At 50.8% G+C, this 20,913-nt stretch overlaps 1 protein-coding gene across 2 annotated transcripts in view; it reads left to right on the forward strand.

The window, feature by feature from the left end:
- ATP2C2 (ATPase secretory pathway Ca2+ transporting 2) overlaps positions 1-20,913 on the forward strand; it is a 73,720-nt gene that overhangs the window by 25,869 nt on the left and 26,938 nt on the right. For both annotated transcript variants that reach the window (XM_024735812.1, XM_024735813.1), the window contains exons 3-9: positions 1,107-1,223; positions 8,129-8,218; positions 9,477-9,512; positions 9,617-9,678; positions 13,530-13,638; positions 20,467-20,616; positions 20,703-20,771. In XM_024735812.1, the coding sequence (XP_024591580.1) occupies positions 1,107-1,223; positions 8,129-8,218; positions 9,477-9,512; positions 9,617-9,678; positions 13,530-13,638; positions 20,467-20,616; positions 20,703-20,771 (633 nt within the window). The remainder of the gene's footprint in view (positions 1-1,106; positions 1,224-8,128; positions 8,219-9,476; positions 9,513-9,616; positions 9,679-13,529; positions 13,639-20,466; positions 20,617-20,702; positions 20,772-20,913) is intronic.

The raw sequence follows: 20,913 nt of genomic DNA on the forward strand, positions 1-20,913 counted from the left end.
GGACCCACACGGTTCCACAGCAGCACAGCCAGAGTTGAGTCCAGGTGTTCTGACATCAAAGCTCAAACTCTTCACCATGTGCTGTGCACACCCTTCGTCTTTTCTAATCCATGGTGTTTCCAGTGACCGAAAACAGATCTCAGCAGTTTCTCCAGCGAGTTTGAATTCCTGGCCAGTACAAGACAAAACCCAAACCAAAAAACCATTTCCGTTCCATGAGGCTGCCCTCTGAGGCTGAAGGACTTTGCTTGCTTTATGTTTTTAATTATCTTTACTTAGATAACTGAGCACAGATGGTGTGTGTGTGTGTGTGTGCGTGTGTGTCCTCACCACGTTTTGCTTATCCAGTCGTGCACTGGTGGACACTGGGTTGCTTCCACCTCTGGCTCTTGTATGTTATGCTGCTATGAACATGGGTGGACAAATATCTCTCTGAGATGGGCTTCCAGTTCTCTGGGTATACACACCCAGAAATGGAATTGCTGGATTATATGATGGTTCTATTTTTAATTTTTTTTTTTTTTTTTTTGCGGTACGCGGGCATCTCACTGCTGTGGCCTCTCCCGTTGCGGAGCACAGGCTCCGGACGCGCAGGCTCAGCGGCCGTGGCTCACGGGCCCAGCCGCTCCGCGGCGTGTGGGATCTTCCCGGACCGGGTCACGAACCCGCGTCCCCTGCATCGGCAGGCGGACTCTCAACCACTGCCCCACCAGGGAAGCCCTGTTTTTAATTTTTTGAGGTACTTCCACGTTTCCTACGGCAGCTGCACCATTTTACATTCCCAGGCTCGCCCATTTTTCTAAAGATGAAACGTAAGTGTTCCTGCATCTCCAGGTGTCCATACTACAGTTGCACTCCTTGAAATGTAGGCCCAAGGCTGTCTTTTCTGCAGTATCTGGAGGGCAGAGTGCGGCCTAACTGACAAAGAATTGGACTCTGGGTTTCCTCCTCTCTCTGCCCCTCTTTGCTCGGTGTCTTTGAACTGGTGCCCCCTCCTCTGTGGACAGCCCATTTTCCTTGATCATCATGGAAGCAGCTGCCTTCCAGAGTGGGAATCCTGTCACTTGGGCTCCTTCATCCTTACCGGCCCATCCTTCTCCCTCCAGGTGGATCTACAGAACGGGCTGTCAGAGTTCTCGGTGACACAGCGCCGGCTGGTCCATGGCTGGAATGAGTTTGTCGCTGGTAACACAGAACCCGTGTGGAAGAAATATCTCGATCAGGTAGGACTGTAGGTGTCGTTCCGTGAATGAACTCGTGTAAGCCTTGGCGGGTAGGGGTGGGGGACGGACATTCATTGTTTAAGTATGGATTGAGGGTGTCCGTGGACAAGTCCCAGGGTTTGGAGCAATTGTACTACAAAGTTAAACAAGGCTCTCCCCATTCAGGCTGCTCTTAGCCGGCAGGAGGGATCACTAACTACCCCAGCAGCCATGGCCATGAATAGTAGTTGTTCCGTTCGTGGAGGGTTTACCATGTACCGGGCACATGCTGACTGAGTGAGTAAGCTAGCATCAACTTCATCTTCTTCCTAATCCCCACTTCGAGATGAGAAGGGTGAAGTACAGAGAAGTTGAAATAGTTCCCGAGGCTGTGTAGGGTTGCCAGATTTAGCCAATAAAGTTACAGGATGCCCTGTTAACATTTGAATTTCACATACATGAAAAAACTGTTCTTTTTTTAATCTATGTCCCAGATGTTGCATGGGACCTACTTATACTTAAAAAAAAAAAAGTTCCTTGTTTATCTGAAATTCACATTTAACTGGGTGACCTGTAGTTTATCTGGCAGCCAGGGCCCAGAGTCACGCGGTAGTTAGTGGCACTGCTGGGAAGTGAAGCCAGGCATCTGGTTCCAGAGCCCCAGCCCCCTTAACCTCTGCCATGGGTGCTGCATGCGTGGTGCATGAGTCACATGCCTGGAAGCCATTGGGAAGGGGGGAAAAAATGGAAATAGACATGGCTGCAAATTCCCGTCTAGAAATCAACCCCCCACCACCACCCCCCCAGTACCAGCTCTGAAAGCTCCACTTAACAGGCAGAACTTCCCATGAAGCCATGGGAACGTGAAGCCATGCAGATTGCCTCAGTGTCCCCTCTGGCCTTTTGCGCCCTCTCCCAGCCCTGACACCTCCCTCTCAGACTAACTCAGGGCTGCCCGGCTTCAGCTGCCTTCCCCTGGCTCACATTTAGGGCTTTCTCGATTGGTCAGTTCAGGGACCAATCACAGCCCCTCCTTGCAGCATCCTCACCTTCCTTTCTCCTCCAGTCCCCGCCCCGCTCATCGGTTGGTTCTCAGTGCCCTAGGGATGTCATTCATTGACGCATTTTGGCCCCAAAATAGGCTTCTAGGTATGCAGGTGGTTCTGGGCAACCCAGAAACTTCCTGGAATCCCAGTGTTGGGAAGAGGCAGCAGAGGCTCCTGGAAGGTGAAGTTCAGGGAAGGGGGCAGACATGCAGGCTGTGAGGGACATTCTCCCTTCTGGAGCGGGGCCTTGGTCAGTTCTGCCCTGGCTGCCCCTTCCACTAGGACCTGCTCACCTGGCCTCTACCTCACGCCAAGGGCTGTCCTCCAGCCAGGACCTTTCCAGGAATGCAATCTCTTCAGTTTCTAAGAGCAGGAAACGTGCTTATTCTTATTAACCTCATCAGTTCAGGAATCCATCTCAGGGAATCCTCGCGGGATTGGAAGGAAGCTCCCAATGGCCATGTTTACCCGCCCTTGATGGGCACAGGAAGTCCGTGTGCTCTCACTTATTAATTCTTTTTGTTCATTGAGCACCTGCTACATGCCAGATGCTGTGATTCCCCTGTCTGTCCCCTGCAGCGACAGGGAACTCAACCACTTCACGAGGCAGCCCTGCTTCTCTGTCTCAGGAGACTCACCATTAGGAATTCTACCTTAGCGTGACCCAAGATCCCTGTCCTGGAGTCATGAAGCAAAGGTAGATGAGAGTCAGCGGGGTTCAGATCCCGCTTCAGCCTCGTGACTGTTAATCCTCCTTGAGCCTCAATTGTCCCCATCTAGAAAATAGGCCTAATAAGTACCTCCTGTTCTGAGTTTTACAAAAGAAGAGGGCTAGCCCGTATTAAGTGCCCAGTAAAGTTTGCCGCACGTCCCAGTGTCTGCCAGTTAGCCCTCGTTTGATTTGAGCGTAGCTGTTAAGAGCACAGCTTTTGGAGTTGCCTGATCTCATTCAATCCTCGGCAATTCAGTTTCTTTCAGAGCCTCAGGTTGGTCATTTATCAAGCAGGACTACTTACCAGTACCTGTGTCATGGGGTTGGGAGGAGCCTACGAAACGATGCAGGTAAAGCACTGAGCACAGGGCGTGGCCTGGACGAGGTGCTCAGGAAATGCTGCTTGTTGCTGTTCATTGTAATGAACGTCTCCCGTGTACCACCATTTCACCGCACAGTAAGGTTTCAACAGACCGCTTTCTGCCTGTCCCCCTTTACTTGTGGGCTTAGAAGGGGCCCCAAGAACCAGAAGAGTCTGGTTATCTGTGGCCAGGGCAGCCCTAGTGGCACGTGGTGGGATCTTCCCACTGGATCTGACACTTGTGTGCCGTGTCTCACGGTGACTCACCTGTCTTGCGTGGGAGAGGGCAGGTGCTTGGGATGGTCTCCTGGAGGGGAAGGAGGGAGGGAGGCCGATGGTATCAGTGTCAGTCTGGAGGGTTGCTCAGGTCCAGCCTCAGGGGGAGGGGGTGAGGTTATGGGCTTGGAATTAGAGTTCAGGGTGAGGCCAGCACCTGGTCCCAGCTCTCAGAGCATCCTGGCCGGGACTCTGAGTCTTCACTGGGTACAGCCTGCAGGGAGGGAGGGAGCTGCCAGCCAGGGCCGGGAGAGGTGAGGGCAGTGATCCAGGCGGCGGCACAGCAGTGACCTGGCCAGGAGGACGCGCCGCTGGGGCAGTGCAGACCCACTGCTGATCCGCACCGTGCTGGGTGACCGGGGTCAGGAGCTCCAACCCCACCAAGCCTCCCATTCCCCCACCTAACGATGGGCGTTGGTTGTTTGTTCATTCATTCTAGATAAACGCCTTTTGTGCTCCTGGCCAGGTCGAGGCACTGTGCACAGAGCAGTGGCCTAAACCAAGTTTCTGGTTTCAGGGAAACAGACACTCGCTGAGTGATACAGCAGCCAGTGGGCGTGGCCTGAGGAGATGAGTCAAGACAGGAGTGAGGACGTGCCAGTGGGGAGCCGGGTGGTTAGCAGAGGCATCTGACTGGTGTCTGGAGGGGGCGATGTCTGAGCAGAGACCCAGTGAAGTGAGGAGAGGAGCCGTGGTAGGGTCTGGATGAAGGATGCTGCAGGAGGGGGACGTGCAAAGGCCCTGAGGAGAGGCCTGGTGCATGTGGGGTAACCCGGCCTCAGAAGGTGGCCTGGAGAATGCAGGTGCATGACAGGTGTTCAGGGCGTGTTTGTGCCCCCTCCCCCCTCACTTCTGTCCAACCGGGTGGGAAGTCTGTGATGCGCTCGGGTTTGAAATAAAATCTTATTCTTAACTCCACTGAACTGAGGGGTTCTCCTTCCCTGTGCAAGGTTGAATAGCATCCCCTCAAAATTCACATCTACCTGGAACCTCAGAATATGGTCTTTTTTGGAAATAAGGTCTCTGCAGATGTGGTTAGTGAGGGTGAGGTCATACTGGGTTAGGGTGGGCCCCTATCCAGTGACTGGTGTCCTTAGGAGAGACTCAGACACACACAGAGGGGAGAAGGCCCTGTGACAGCAGAGGTGGAGTGATGTGTCTACAAGCCAAGGAGTGCCGGCAATACCAGGAACTGGAATAGTCAGGAAAGGTTCCTCCCCTAGGAGACCCTGGGGCCTCCAGAGAGAGCACGGCCCTGCCGACACCTTGATTCTGGACTTCCGGCCTCCAGAACTGTGAGAGAATGAGTGTCTTGTTTTAAGCCCCCAGGTTGTCATTTATCACCACATCCCCAGGACACCAATATACTGTTAGCTGGCTTGCCCTTGTATCTGGCCCTTCATCCTCCCTGGACTTCCAAGGAAAGGGTGTGTCCCTCTCTGGGGTGGTGCTGTTTGGCCATGGCTGTGAGCTCTGCTGGGCAGCTGTGAGTCTAGCCCAAGGACTCTCGGCAGCCCCTTCCCTCTGCAAACTGCCCCCAATCCCCTTACCCCCATCTCCGGTGCTTCCAGGTGCTCTCAGGACCAAAACTGGAACTTCTCTGACCAAAACCTTTTATTAGGGAAAATTTCAAAAATATACATTAGGAGGGAGAATAAGATAATAAACCCCATGTATCCACCATCTAGCTTTACTAATTGTCAACCTGTTTTGCCCCATTTTTTATCCCCCTTTCTTCTCCTCAGCATTTTAAAGCAAATTCTAGATACTGAATCATTTTACCATCTGTACTTTGGTGTGTATCTCTGCCCTGGAAGACATTGTTCTTTCTCTGTCTCTTATTTATATTTATTTATTTATTCATTCATTCATTCATTTATTTATTTTTGGCTGCCCTGTGCGGCACGCAGGACCCTAGTTCCCCGACCAGGGATCGAACCCATGCCCCCTGCAGTGGAAGCTCAGAGTCCCAACCACTGGACCGCCAGGGAAGACTGTCTTTTTTGGTGTTGTTTTTTTAAACCATAACAACAATACTATTATCCCACTAAGACCATGAGCACTTCTTCCACGTCATCCAGTGCCTGGTTCAGAGCTGGTTTTCCCCACGTGCCTCAAAGGCACCTCTTCACAGTTGATTTGTTAGTGCCCTTTAAATCTAATCCCTTTTCCTAATCTGTGGACGCATGCCCATGGAATGGCTTATAAGATCCGTAAAATGGATGGATAGTTTGTTTACTTGTTGAAGACATTACTCTTGGGAAGAAGCCTGTAGCTAATTGAATAAGATCCATCTCAGAAACTTTGATGCAGGTTTCAAGTTTTTGTGGGAAGCTCTTTCGCGGGTCTCCTGGGGTTGACTCCCACCAATGTGTCTCAGACCGGAGCACTGGCGCTCCCAGGCAAGCTGGCTTTGAGGTGTGGTTCTCTCTGAAGGTGTGATGACCCCCCCTACCCCAGCCCAGCCCAGCCCAGCCCTGGCAAGGATCGATGGGAAAGGTTCCCTGAGGGCCAGCTATTGGATCAAGAGCCCTGATAAGAGGGACCGTTTTCTGGAGCTCAGGCAGCCACGATTCCTCCCTTTGACCAGTGTTTATCCAGTGCCTTTTGTAATCAGTCTTGGTCCTTCTGGCTCCCGTGTACTGAGCACCTACTGTGTGCCACCCACTGGGCAGGTCATACCCTCCTTATGCCCTTTAGTCCGCCCATCAGCCAAGAGAGACTGGAGAAGTCAGAGGCTCGCTCGAGGTCTGTCAGTGAGCTCATGGTGGAGACAGTTGGAATTCTATCAGATTCCTGAGCTCTTGCCTGCCTCCCCATATGCTCAGATCCCCTTCTGGGTCCTGGAGGGATTGGGGACCCCAGGATGGGTATGGCCTGTGTGCTTAGGAAGATTACATTCTAGCAGAGAATAGAGACAAATAATTTGATACAGTCGCAGAAAAATTGTAGCTAAGAAGGTGAAATACATTCGAGTTGCCCAGTCTTGAGGATTCACAATAGATGCAGTGGCTAACACCGGGTGGCCTGTGAGCTGACCGCAAAGTGCCCTGTCCCTCATTCAGAGGAGTTAAAGCACAGCAGTTCTGGGGTGAGAGGCAGTTAATCCCTTCATGTACCACACTGGCACGATGCTGATGTGCTTCTTTCCGTCAGCAGTACGAATCACACATCTGCTCACATTTCCCTTTTTGCCTTTGCTGCTGGGAAGCTCAGAGCCAAAGGTACAGCCCCAATTTAAACAACCATGATTTGCTTATTGATATTTTGACTCCCACCCTGATCCTGATCTTTGGTCTACTCTCTCCGATCCTGTTTTTACATGTTTGTGTTTATGCTTCCTTTCACTTGGCTGTAACCATTGAAATGTATGTGTGAAATGAGACAGATATAGTAGTCCCCCCTTACCTGTGGAGGGTACATGCCAAGACCCCAAAGGATGCCTGAAACAGTTGATAGTACCAAACCCTATATATACTATGTTTTTTCCTGTACACACATATCTATGATACAGTTAATTAATAAATTAGGCACAGTAAGAGGTTAACGGCAGTAATAATAAGATAGAACCATTATGACAATATACTATAATCAAAGCCATGTGAATTAATCTCTCTGTCTCTCTCTCAAAATATCTCATTGTACTGTACTCACCTTTCTGTTTCTTGTGATGATGTGAGACGGTACAATGCCTACATGAAGAGCTGAAGTGACGGGAGTGACACAGGCATTGTGACATAGAAGGAAGCTTATCTGCTTCATGTCATCCTGGATCATTGAGCCACGAGGGTGTCAGTGGTTGGATGCCAGGAGCAGGGGATGTGTTTGGTTGGGGATCCCAGGCAGGATGGAATGGGATAGCACAGACTTCATTATGCTACGCAGAATGGCACAGAATTTTAAACTTACGAATTATTTATTTCTGGAATTTTCCACTTAATAGCTTTGGACCACAGTTGACCGCAGGTCACTGAGACTGTGGAAAGCAAAACCACTGATAAGAGAAGACCACTGTACATAAAATCATAAAGTAAAACTCCTTTGGGAAGTTTCTGGAACACGTTTTTCTCAGGCGGGACATCTCTGGAGCTCCCAGAGGCAGTTACAAGAGTGGGTCGTTGTGATTGGGACACACAGGATTGCAGGACTGGTGTGGTGAGAGGGGACCCCTTGGCCATGCTGGGCCAGGGCTGGCATCCCACCAGAGGGGAAGATTCTGACCTGGAGCATCGTGGAGATGTGGCAAAGCAAGACCAAGAACTCAAAGACAGGGCCGGGGCTGGCGTCTTGACAGGGACAGTGTCGGGATGACCCCGGGAAGTCGATGTCAGTGAAACTGCAGTGGTGGGTCTTCAGGTGGTGGAGAACCATCGGGTGGCGGTGGTCCTCGTCTCCTAGCCCGCAGATCACTGTAGGGTTGGCCTGGAAGCGGGCTGTGAGTGAAGAGTTGACGCTGCTACACGGGAGAAAGCCCAGTCTCTGATCTCTGTGAGCCTAGAAAAGATCCCCCTGCCCTGTGTTCATTTTTCAGTTTAAGAACCCCCTGATCCTACTGCTTCTGGCCTCTGCCTTGGTGAGCGTCCTCACGAAGGAGTACGAGGATGCCATCAGCATCGCCATGGTGAGTGTACCCCGTGGGGGGCAGTGCCCCGATCCCAGACCCGGCTGCCAAGGGGCTTGCTGAGTCTGTGCTTGTCTTTGTTATGCAAGGAAAAAAGAGTTTGGCTGTAGATTTTTTTAGAAAAAGAAAACACAACAGAAAGAAAGGACAGGAAATCCACATCCTTCTCTACCCCCAAATAGGGCGTCCTGGTTCCTTGGCCGTCGCTCTCTTGGCGGTTACGCTGGTGGCTTCTGGTTCTTTGCCGTCAGGAATAATGTTGTAATGAACTCCTCCCCTGTGACTCCAGGGTGAAATTGCCGGATCCTGGCTGTGTGCGCAGTACAAAGAATAATTGCTTGGGGACTTCCCCGGCGGTCCACTGGTTAAGACTCTGTGCTTCCACTGCAGGGGACGTGGGTTCGATCCCTGGTCAGGGAACTAAGATCCCACATCCTGTGTGGTGCGTCCAAAAAACCAAAAACGAAACAAAACAAGAATCACTGTTCGCAATCATTACACAGAGAGAACGGTTGGGCACCTTTTTAAAAAAAATGGTTTCTTAAATTTAAAAAATTAGCCGTTTTAAAGTGAATCGTTCAGGGACATTTACTCCATTCACAGTGTTTTGCCACCACCACCTCTGTCTAGTTCCAAAATGTTTTCGTCACCCTAAAAGAGACCCCGTACCCGTTACACAGACGCTCTCCTCCCCCGCCCCCCCAACCAGCCCCCTGAAACCACCATCGCTTTCTGTCCCCACGGATTTACCCGTTCTGGGTAGTTCCTCTAAATGGACTCATACAGTACGTGACCTTCTAAATGTGGCTCTGAACACATTCTGATGACTTTCGTTCCTGCTTCCTTCTATCTGTCAAGTGCCGTCTTTTAAAATACAAAAACAGACTTCTTCCGTGCAGTGAAGTTCGATGCTTCTGTTCCAAAGCCTGCGGCTGGGTCCGCATCTTCTGATGTGGACTGATGTTTATTAGCTGCTGTTGAGATAGAAACGATCACCTCTGCACTAGATGATCCTGTGTTGTACGTGTATCTATGCTGAAAAATCTAGAAGGATAACCCCCAGATGTGAACCTCTAGGTGGCGGAATTGGAGGTGCTTTTCTGGCTCGTCTGTTTTCTAAATTTCTGCAGTGTTCTTATGTTGCAAGAAGAAAGGAAATAATATTTTGCAGGACGATGCCCCCTCCTTGCCTCCCCTGGGCTCGTTCGCCTGCTCCTTGGGCAGCTGGGTGTTAACGTCCCTCCCGTTTGCCCCCTAGGCCGTGCTAATGGTGGTCACCGTCGCCTTCATCCAGGTGTGTAATGTGTGTCCTGAAGTCCTGGGCGGGGTCACCCGGGCTGATGGGAGCTCTGTGGAAGCCTCCCTCTTAAACACCACGTTTCACGTGCTTCCTACCAGGAGTACAGGTCAGAGAAATCTCTGGAAGAGCTGACCAAGCTGGTGCCTCCCGAATGTAACTGGTAAGTCAGAGACCCCCCTGGGACTTCTTGGTTCATCAGAGGAGCCGGTGGGCTGGTGAGTTTGACAAAAAGTTTGGCAATATTTATATCCTTTGTAATGTGATACGGGAGAAGCGTGTCTCACTGGGGGTTAGGAAACCTGGTCTCTCTGCCCCGCCAGCCGATTGCTACATGTCCTTGGGTGAGTCGTTCAACCTCTCTGGGCCTCCACTCTGCCACTGGTGTCTAATCAGGGTGCCCAGCCTGGGGGCCACGGGTGACGGGAGTGGCTTTGGGGAGAGGGTGGCCCACAAAACCTGTGATGAAGTGTGCAAAAATGTGTGCATTTTTCCTAGGGAGGCATTCGGAATTTTCACTGGATTCTCAAAGGGGGGCTCGGAAGAGGCTGAGAGGCGGGGCTTGAAGGAGCTGAGGCATCAGAACTCTGGCTGAAGGGGGTGGACAACTCAGTAATGAACTCCAGTCATTTGCTCAGCTGCCCGCCAGCCTCTTTCCTGCCCGGACATTCCTGCTTTGCCATTTGGTTATCACACAGCCCTCCCCAGAGACATTTAAAAAGGAAAAAAGAAAGACGAAAATGTCCCCCCATTCCTCCTGGGCCTGTCTGCTTAGCGCAGTGCTGTGCCATAGGACTTTCTGGAATGTTCTATCATGTGTGCTGCCTGGGACGGCATCACTAGTCCCATACGGCTACTGAGGACTTCACCCGAGGAACTGAAGTCTTCACTTTATTTAACTTGAATTCAAATAGCCTCACAGGCTAGTGGTTGCAGTCTCGGACAGCTCAGCGTAGAGGATGTTCAGGGGCTGCCGCCATGGGTAAAGGGAGCCGCAGAGGCAGAAGGGAGAAGGTTTGTTTTTGTTTTTTAATTAACTTACTTATTTTTGGCTGCTTTGGGTCTTCGTTGCTGCGCACGGGCTTTCTCTAGTTGCGGCGAGCAGGGGCTGCTCTTCATTGCGGTGCGCAGGCTTCTCACTGCGGTGGCTTCTCTTGTTGCAGAGAACGGGCTCTAGGCGCGCGGGCTCAGTAGTTGTGGCGCGCGGGCTCAGTAGTTGTGGCTTGTGGGATCTAGAGAGCAGTCTCAGTAGTTGTGGCGCACAGGCTTAGTTGCTCCGTGGCATGTGGGATCTTCCCAGACCAGGGCTCGAACCCGTGTTCCCTGCATTGGCAGGCAGGTTCTTAACCACTACGCGACCATGGAAGCCCCGGGAGAATGTTTTAGGCTTGATTTTTTTTGTCCATTTAATTTTTTGGTGTATCAGTAATGCCTATGTTATTTTCCCTGTAAAAATGAAACTCTTTCAGAAAAGGCCCAGGTCTTCTCCCTTACCCCTGCTAGCGTCAGTTGAGGTTCTTTTAAAGTCACGTGTCTTTCCCAACTAGACATTGTTGCTCAAAAGGAAGTAACTGAAAGTATCTCGTGATCTGAGGTACTTTGGAAGGATTTAAACATACAGTAACTCTCTATTACCTGAAGGATAATTTGGGGGAAAGAACCTTAACGTGTATTTGGCAAAATGGAGCATAGCGCTGGGGGATAGAAAAATCTAGTGAGACAGAGTTCCACCTCTCATGGAAACAGCAAGCAAAGAGTATGTGTGTGCGTGTGTGTGTGTGTGTGTGTGTGTGTGTGTGAGAGAGAGAGAACAGGCAGAGAATGAGTAACAAAATAGAGACCAGAAAAGCACGATGTGAAAGCATGAGAGAGGATGAGTCAATTCTAGAAGGTTCATCGGGGGGCAGTAAAAACGTCTGGGCCTAATGATTGGATGAACAAGGCTGTCAGAAATCCAGACGTGTGATGTGTGACGTAATCCTATAAACAGACAGAAGCATCTATGATTTAAATGGCTTGATGAGCTGATCTTAAGTTTAAATATCAAGTCTTGGCCTTTTGGGTGAATAGTATGCATTATTGATGTCCCTGGAAGTCACTTCTGAAAGATATTTTTATTTTCAAGAGCAGCGGAGGCGGACAGGCTGGTAGGGTTGAAAGAGCACTGAAGTGACACAGCTTCACTCCCCGAGTCCCTGAGACCCGTGTCACAAATCGGGAACAGCATCTGCCCTGCAGACACTTCCTGCATTACCTCCATCCTTTATGCATTCACTAAATACTTACTAAGCACCTACTGTGTGCAGGGAGATATTGTCCCAAGCGAAGCGATGGGAAGGCCCTGGGCTTTGGGGCACTCACATTTCTAACAGGGGAGCCAGATGATGAAGTGAAGGATGAGATGATTTTGGAATGTGGCAGGTGCATTAAAGCCAAAAAGACCCCCTGAAACCCAAAGCCGCACAAAAATTAGAAGGAAGAGAACCTCACGGAGATGCGGTAGTGACGAGGGGAGGTGTGGGAACTACCTTAAATAACTGGCTGGCAGCCCACCCTGATCTGACATTTAAGGAGGAGCTGACCTTTAGGTTGAGGACTGAGAAACAGCAGGAGCCAGCCATGGGAAGAGCTGAGGGAAGAGCAGATGTATATCTGATAGGTAGTCTTGGATACAAAACCCAGAAAATTCAGCTGTGCAAACCACAAGGAAATTGTGTTGTCTTATGGTAAGGGGTCTGAGGTGGGGGGGATGGTGGGGTTAGTTAATTCAAGATGGCACCAAGGACCTGGTACCTTTTATTTCTTTACTCTGCCATCCTCAGCTTGTTAGCTTTGTTCTTGGGCCAGCTTCCCTCATGATCCCAAAATGGCTGCCACAGCTCCAGGCATCACAGCCAGGTATAAAAAGGTCCAACAGAAGAGACCATCTGTGTGTGTGTGTGTGTGTGTGTGTGTGTGTGTGTGTGTGTGTGTGTGTGTATGTACAGAGTGAAAAAAACTTTCTCTCAAGCCCCCAGGAAATATCCACTCCTGTCTCTTAGGCCAGTGCTGTAGATCATGCCTGTCCCTATGCCGGTCATGGCAGGCGCTGGGATCACCCTGATGGTCTCAGCCACTCAGGACCCACCCGCTAGAGCACTGCGCTGTGGGGAGAAGGGCAGTACGTGAATAAGATTGAATTCTGTTAACAGGGAAGAGGGGAGTGTCTGCTCCAGCATTCAAGGTCAGCAAAGACCTTGAGACTAGAAGGAGTTGGGTGCATTCGGGGACGGGGTGACAGGAGGCAGGGCCTCTGGGTTTGACTCCAAGGTCACTGGAGAGGGTTGGAGTAGGAGGAAGTTGTGATCCGATTTTGTGCTTTAAGAGCTCTCTGGTTGCCACATACAGGATGAATTGAAGGAGGTCGGAGGTGGGGTGGGCACAGGTCCATCTGGGAGGCTCCTGCCATGTCGGGCAAGGGGCAGTGTGTGGTGGGATTCCAGTGGGAGCCCATGCACAGAAGCACGTCCGTGTCTAACGGCAGACGGCAGATGGCCGTGAGGAACGGTCCAGGCCCTGTGGGAGGGGGTGTCCCCAGCTTCTCGAGCACTTAAGATGCTCCTCCCAGCTTTGGCAAGCCTCTGCCATCCCTGAGGTCCCGAGCCGGGCTCTGCACACCAGACTGCTGTGTCCTCTGAGGACAGAAGTGCCACTAGCTGCCAGCTTCATTAAGGAATCGCTTCCCTAGACCAGCAGAAGCGTCTGGAGGCCGTGTGGCCCAGCTTTGTTTCCAGGCAGAGTGAACAGTAGTCACCCCACTTTTCAAATGAGGCTCAGGGTCTCCTAGAAGCCATACACTTTCCCAAAAGTCTTTTAGGATAGGTGAATTTAAAAAATAATAAAACCGTAAAGGCACAAGGGTTTGTCCATAAGGGAAAGAGAAAGTGTGTTTCTGTGATCTTTGCTCGTTTATCAAAGTGCCTAAAAATGAGATGTCAACATGGGTGCTTTTGCTTTTTCCCATTTCAAACACAGCATAAGAGAAGGAAAGCTCCAGCATCTTCTTGCTCGAGACCTGGTGCCTGGAGACATCGTGTCTCTCTCTATCGGAGACCGGATCCCTGCAGACATCCGTCTCACAGAGGTGAGGGGCCCCAGACCCTGGTCCAGGGGCCATGCAGACACTTAGCTTCTCAGAGGCAGGAGTTCTCTCTGTCTCGTGCACTGCACAGACACAGGCATGTGTGTACACAAACAGGAAGTTAGCAAGCGAGCTAATTTTAAGCATAAACCTCCTCCAATGGCATTTCACAAATTATTTCTTCTCATTTAAGTATAAGCCTAACAGTTGTGGTTATGTGATTTTTCTAGTTTACAGCAAACTGCAGTGGAAATTAAACCAGGGTGGGGCTGAGGAATGAGGAAAAAGTTGCTTCTAGAAACGGCCACACTGATGTCAGAGAGAAACGCTATCTGACTGCTTAATCTCGAGGATGGGAACAACCGGTACGGCCATAAACAGTAGCGCAAGCTTTTACAAGAGCGCAGGTGGGGACATCGGGTGTGGGGCAAGCTCTATCCCCAACCTTTGTGAGTCTCAGGGTGTCACAGCTTCACAGAACATTTCCTGAGGCTCTCTGAGATAAATTTGATTCTCAAGGAAAGGTTAAATCAAGTTCAGAGGGATCCGTTGATGGGAGTAATCTATTTTATGATCCCTGGAATACTTAAGAATATCAGCCTGATTTATTTAAGGAGGACATGTTCTCAGGATCCATAGCAGGCTGTTTGAAGGGTGGCTTGGAGTGCGGGGATGGAGAGAGGCAAAGAGGCTGGGAGCTAACCCCTGGGAGCTGTGTTTACAGCATCCTGAGACAGTCTTTGAAGTAGAGGCAGAGGCCAGAGGGCACCCAGGCTTTCAAGCCCCTCTGCCCCTGGCTTTCAGATCTCCAAGCAGGGCAGGTGGGTCCCATTAGAGGAACCATCGTCCAGTGGCCAAGCCCCACGTGCGGGAAGGCTGGGGAAGCCAATGTGACGTTGTCCATGCCTCCCCTAGGGGTGGGCTCTGCCCCACAATGTGAGGGAGCCCCCAGGTACGGGGTGGGGAGTCCACATGCTGATAGGGAGGATACACATATACTACAGGCTCTCCAGAGAGGCAGTGTTGCCGAGTGGTTAGTGCCCTGGGCCTGGGCATTAGCCGGATCCTGTCATTCATAAGCTGTGTGACCTGGAGCAAGTTGCTTCCCTTCTCTTTGCCTCGGTTTCCTCATCTATCCAAGCGGTTAATGTTTATTCCCGCCTCGTGGGGTTCTCCTGAAGCTGAAACGCTAAGACCTGCTGCCTGCCCGTGCAGCACCTGATGGGGGGACAGAGTCACAAATACCCGCAATTGATTTTACCGTCGATCAGTACCAGCTCTACAACAGTTCTTTGAAACAGTTTTTTAAACCCCAAATGACTCCTTTCCTACTTCAGTGGGTTTTCTTCCTGCCCCGCTTCTGTCAAATTAAACAGGGCCTGGTCATTGCCACCACGAGGACTCTTTCAAGGCTGCCAGCCGCCAACACTCTACAGATTTCCTTTTTTGTCCTTTTGCAACTCCACTGAACAATCAATAGCTTTGTTTACTCACAGTGGAATAGTCTCCGCTATTAAGCTCTTAATTAGTTCCAATTAACCACATTAAGCTATTAATTGGTTCCCTTGCATCTTTCAGCTTCCAGAGGCCGCCCGCATTCCTGGGCTTGTGGCCTCAAATTGCTCCAACCGCTGCTTCTGTCTTTGTACTTCCTTCTCTCAGACACTTCTCTGATCCTCCTCTTAAAAGGACCCTTGTGATGACATTTAGGCCCCATCAGGATCATCCAGGGTAATCTCCGCATCGCAAGGTCCTTAATTCAGTCACATCTGCAAAGGCTGTTTTGCCATTAAGGTAACACTTTCACGTGTTCCAAGGATTAGGACTTGGGTGTCTTTGGGGGATCAGATGGTCTGGGGCTATTACTCAGCCCAGCACACTCAAAGCCCTCCTCTAAGCCTCTCTGCCCCCACTCCCTGCCTCAGGGCACCCCTCCCCATATCCTCATCACTCATTCAGTTAACAAATATTTCTTGAGCACCTACTATGTGCCAGGAACTGTGCTGGGTGCTGAGGAGGCAGTGGAGAAAACAGACGAGATCTCTGTGCTCATGGGTTTATTGCCCAGAGTAACACACAAACCACATCTACTCATGACAGGTAATGGTTGCTGCAGGGGCTTGAGGGAAAAGCCCCGGGAACTCTGGGTTTCCCAAACAGGACAGACTTGCCTGGCCCAACGCAGTCACAGAGGGCTTCCTGGAGGCAGTGGCTTTTGAGCCGTCCTGGAATGGACGTGAATCAGCTGTTCTAGGCAGAGGAGGCCCAAGCTGTATGCCCAGCCCTGACTTAGAAGCCAGGCGCATTGATGCTTTCAACTGCCCGCAGTGTGTCTTCACTCAGGAGGGTCATTTCTGCCGCCAGGAGCCACTTTCCACCAGCATGACTTACAGCCTTTCTCATTCCTGAGGTCTCAACTCATTGTCCCCTTCTCACTGGCCTCCCCTGACCCCTCTCCTGAGGCATCACCCCCCACCCCCCGCCCTGCGTACCTGCTGCTCTTTCCAATGTCTGTTTGCTTTTATGTTTATTGCCAGTCCCTCCACAAAGGCAGGGGGGTTTGTCTGTCTCGGCCCTGCTGGATTCCCAGGGCCCAGAAGAATGCCTGTCCCCTCGCAGGAGATGGATGGACAGATGGACAGATTGCCCACCTGCATTCCAGTACACCCAAACCCACGCCCACCTCCGCACCTGCGTCCCCTTCCCTTCCCAGCCCCGCGTCCCATTCTTCCTGCTTCTCTGGCCGTCTGCCTTCAGAGAGGCACCTTTGTCTCATCTCTCTCTTCCTTTCTGCTTTTTAAGAAAAACAGACTTTATTTTTTAGAGCCATTTTAGATTTACAGAAAAGTTGAGAATAGTTGAGAGGACTCCCATAGATCCCCCACCCTTTCCTGTAATGTCAGCATCATAAATTAGTAGGGTACCTTTGTTCCAATTAATGAACCAATCGAGGCACGTTATTATTAACTAAGGTCCATACTTTTACCCGATTGCCTTAGTTTTTCCCTAATGCCCCTTCGTTGTTGTTGTTCCAGAGTCCCATGTTACATTTAATCACCATGTCTCTTTAGGCTCCTCTGGGCTGTGACAGTTGCTCAGACTTGCCTTGTTTTTCGTGACCTTGATGGTTTTGAGGAGGGCTGGTCAGGTATTTTGTAGAATGTGCCTCAATCGGGACTTGTCTGATTAGACTTTTTTTTTTTTTTTGCGGTACGCGGGCCTCTCACTGCTGTGGCCTCTCCCGTTGCGGAGCACAGGCTCCAGACGCGCAGGCCCAGCGGCCATGGCTCACGGGCCCAGCCGCTCCGCGGCACGTGGGATCCTCCCAGACCGGGGCACGAACCCGTGTCCCCTGCATCGGCAGGCGGACTCTCAACCACTGCGCCATCAGAGAAGCCCTGATTAGACTTTTTTCATGCTTCGACTTGGGTTTGGGGGAAGAAGACCCTGGAGATACAGGGGCCTTCTCTTCACGTCCCATCAAGGGCGCCACCGCGACCCGTCACTGCTGATGCTGACTTTGATCAGCTGGCTGAGGTCTCTTTCCTCACGTTTCAACGTGTTGCCAATTAATGGGGTTCTTTCTGTGAAAGATCCTCATGCTTGGGCAACCGCTGCTGTCACTCCAGCTGGAACCTCCCCCCATCTTATCCATTCAGCATCCCCTCATAGTGTCCTCTCCCCAGGCTCTGTGTTCATGGGCCTCCTACTGCCCTGGAAGCTGCAGTGGCCCCCAAGTCACATGAATCGAGACTAAACTCCGCCCTCTGACTCTTCACAGCCTGGCCTGCCCCACTGCCCCTTCTCTAAGTCTGCTGAGAGAACAGAAGCCTGAGATAAGAAAATGCACTAGAATTCATCTCTGGCACAACCTAGGCTTTGGGACCTTGGGCAGGTTTCTTAAGCTCTCAGAGCCTCAGTTTTCTCAGCTGTAAAGTGGAGATCAGAGCAGCATCTTTTCCATGGGATAATTGTGAATGTTTCATGAGAAAATACAAGCACTCAGCAAACGTTTATTAACATTAGCATACCATCAACAGCAGTATTTCTTCTCTGAATTTCTCTTGTACTCTAACTTAGCACCATCCTATTTAGCACTTAATCACCCCCTGTTTGTATCAAGAACTTGATTTCCAAATTTCTTGGAATAGAGTCTGACTTAAAATTCTTTGGGTGTATAATAGGCATCCACTAAAGTCTTGTTGAGTTGACCAGTTGGGAAACTGGGCGAGCAGGTTATATTCTAATTGGTCTTTCTTTAACCAGCAAAAACCCGTGGTCAAAATGAGTTCTGCTTATGTGGTTCTCTGTATGTTTGGAGGGGTTAGGGTTGGAACTAGAAGAGACTTGGCGACCTTCCAGCCCAGTGTCTCCCAAAACTTACCCCACTAGATGATCCACATACTACCTCCCCCACTTGGAGAGTCTCAGCACCTATTTGCATAGTAAAGGCCCTGAAAAGTCCTGCACTAAGGAGAACCAGTTCACTGGCTTTAACTCCATGTTTCCCAAAATGTTTTTCACCATGGAACCATTTCTCCATAGCGCACCAATTAACTCCCTGTGAAAGAGGGTTCCCCAAGACACAAGTGGGAAAATGATGTTCTAACTCCTGACGCATCCATTTTATAAATGGAAAAACTAAATCTTCCCAAATCACAGATATGCAAATATGATTTTTTTAAAAAAAAGAACTTTAAGAAGTCTCTAGCCCTCGTGGGTCCACTGGGAAACCAGCATGGAGGTACAGGGGGGCTCTTGGGCATGCAGTTAGCATTGACATAGTCTTGTACAAGTGTAAACACTGGAATGAAAAACAGAACAAATAAACCTGTCTCCTTAGTTCCACTTGCTGCCAGTCGTCTCCTTGTTCTTTCTGTCCGGCTCTTCTGTCCGTGCCCACTTCCGCCCCCTCGTTGAGAGCCCTACTGTACTTCACTTGGCCTTTATTCCTTGGGCTGTATGCTTCCCCTCCCAACGCAACTGGCCTACCTCTTCCAACGTCTAACATGGTTTCTTTGTATCTCCCCCATGTCCATCCTTCTCTGCTCAAGACTTTTCATGGCTCCTCATTGCTTACAAGGTAATATCCAAATTTCTTAACCAATGCCAAACACAACTGGGTTCCAACCACACCTTCCATACCTCCTTGCCCCAGTCATGCTGGTCCCCACACGGGTCCCCAGGTGGACGAAACCTCCTGTCTCTTTGCCTGTGCCCTCTTGCGTTGATGGGGTTAAGTCCCCTCTTCCAATCAGTGCCCCTTGAGAGCAGGGCCAGCTCTCCTTCCCACTGTGGCTTCCGCACCTGGGCCAGTGCCCACCTCTGTCCACTCCCTGTCTACTCGCAAGAACCTGTCCCCAGAGAGGGTGAATTGGTGCCGGTGCTCAGCGTGCTGGGCTTCTGTCCTTTTAGTGCTGGTGGGTTGCTGGGAAACGAGCGGTCCTTTCTGTACCTCCCCCCATCTCTCCATTGCTCTGATGGAGCTTGTTATTACTAAGCTCACCCACCAGCAGTTCTCCAAATTGCCTTTTTTTTTTTTGCTGTACGCAGGCCTCTCACTGTTGTGGCCTCTCCCGTTGCGAAGCACAGGCTCTGGACTCAACTACTGCACCACCAGGGAAGCCCTCTTTTTTGCTTAAATGAGAAGGTCCTTAGGGGCAGAGCCCACCCTGATGCCTTGCGTGTCCTCGATGGTACCTGGCACAGTTCTGGCCACAGGAGACTCCCCTCTGGCATGATACCTACTGGGCCTGTGGTCAGTTTTGCAAGGTGGTTAAGAGTGCAGTTTCTGGAGCCATCGCCTTGGTTCAGACCTCTGCTCTGCCACTAACTAGCTGTGTAAACTTGAGCATATTTCTTTATCAGTCCATGCCTCAGTTACCCCAAATGTAGAGAGGAGAAAATAATAGCATCTTTCATGGAGTCTGTGAGGATTGAGAGATAAGCCTTGTGTGGGACCTCCCCTGGTGGCACAGTGATTAAGAATCCACCTGCCGATGCAGGGGACACGGGTTTGAGCCCTGGTCCGGGAAGATCCCACATGCTGTGGAGTGGCTGGGCCCGTGAGCCACAACTACTGAGCCTGTGAGCCACAACGACTGAGCCCACGTGCCGCAACTACTGAAGCCCGCGCGCCTAGAGCCCATGCTCCACAACAAGAGAAGCCACCGCAATGAGAAGCCCGCGCACCGCAACGAAGAGTAGCCCCCGCTCGCTGCAACTAGAGAAAGCCTGCGCGCAGCAACAAAGACCCAATGCAGCCAAAAATAAATAAATAAATTAAAAAAAAAAGAAATAAGCCTTGTGAAGTGTTCCGCGCCTGGCCTGGCTCATGGTGGGCGTTCTGGAAGTGTCACCCTGGAAACGTCTGGGTGTGTGTGCGTATCTGTGCCCAAGTATGTGTTTTGGGTGTTGACGTGACCTTAGGCTGTCACTGCATAACACGGCTCAGTGCTACTCAGACTACACGGATTGTACGGGACCTTCCAAGGCGGGTGGGATGTGGAGTGTTAGGGGAAAGACAGGATGCTCTGAGAGGGATGTTCTAATTTAACCATTGCCTAAGTTTTTAAAAATATTAAAATTTAAAATAATGTTAAAATAGGATATGAGACCTTTATGCTTTCTGAAAGGGGCCGTACATTCAAAGCTTTTCTGTTTCCTGGAGGCATCTGAGGCTGCGTTCTGATACTCGCTTCCTGCTTTCAGCACGTTCCTGTTTGCTGTCTGCTGGCAATGACACTAAGGTGCTAGACACCATTCTGGGCTTTGAAAACCAGCTCACAGTTGGGAGGGTGGGTGCCACGCCTTCTCGCTTTGCTCCCCCAGGTCACAGACCTCCTGGTGGACGAGTCCAGTTTCACGGGAGAAGCCGAGCCGAGCAGTAAGACGGACACCCCGCTGACGGGCGGGGGCGACCTCACCACCCTGAGCAACATTGCCTTCATGGGGACCCTGGTGCAGTATGGGAAGGGACAGGTAAGCCCCGGGTGCCTGGGGACCCCGGTCTCTGTCATCTGCAGGCTTTCAGCCTCAGAACTCAAGCTCCTCTCTCCTAAACACAGGGCGTCGTGATTGGAACAGGAGAAAGATCCCAGTTCGGAGAAGTGTTTAAGATGATGCAGGCTGAAGAGGTGAGGGCAGTGGGGCTTTCGGTTTTTGGAAGCTGGGGTTTGAGATGATTCTCAGCTGGTGACACCAGCCCTGCCTGCTCCTTAGGAATAAGGATGATATGATTAACGTGAGTACCCTTTTTCAAATTTTTTCTTTTAAAAC

Source organism: Neophocaena asiaeorientalis, unplaced genomic scaffold (assembly GCF_003031525.2).
Source record: "Neophocaena asiaeorientalis asiaeorientalis breed wild unplaced genomic scaffold, Neophocaena_asiaeorientalis_V1.1 scaffold40, whole genome shotgun sequence".
NCBI lineage: Eukaryota > Metazoa > Chordata > Mammalia > Artiodactyla > Phocoenidae > Neophocaena > Neophocaena asiaeorientalis.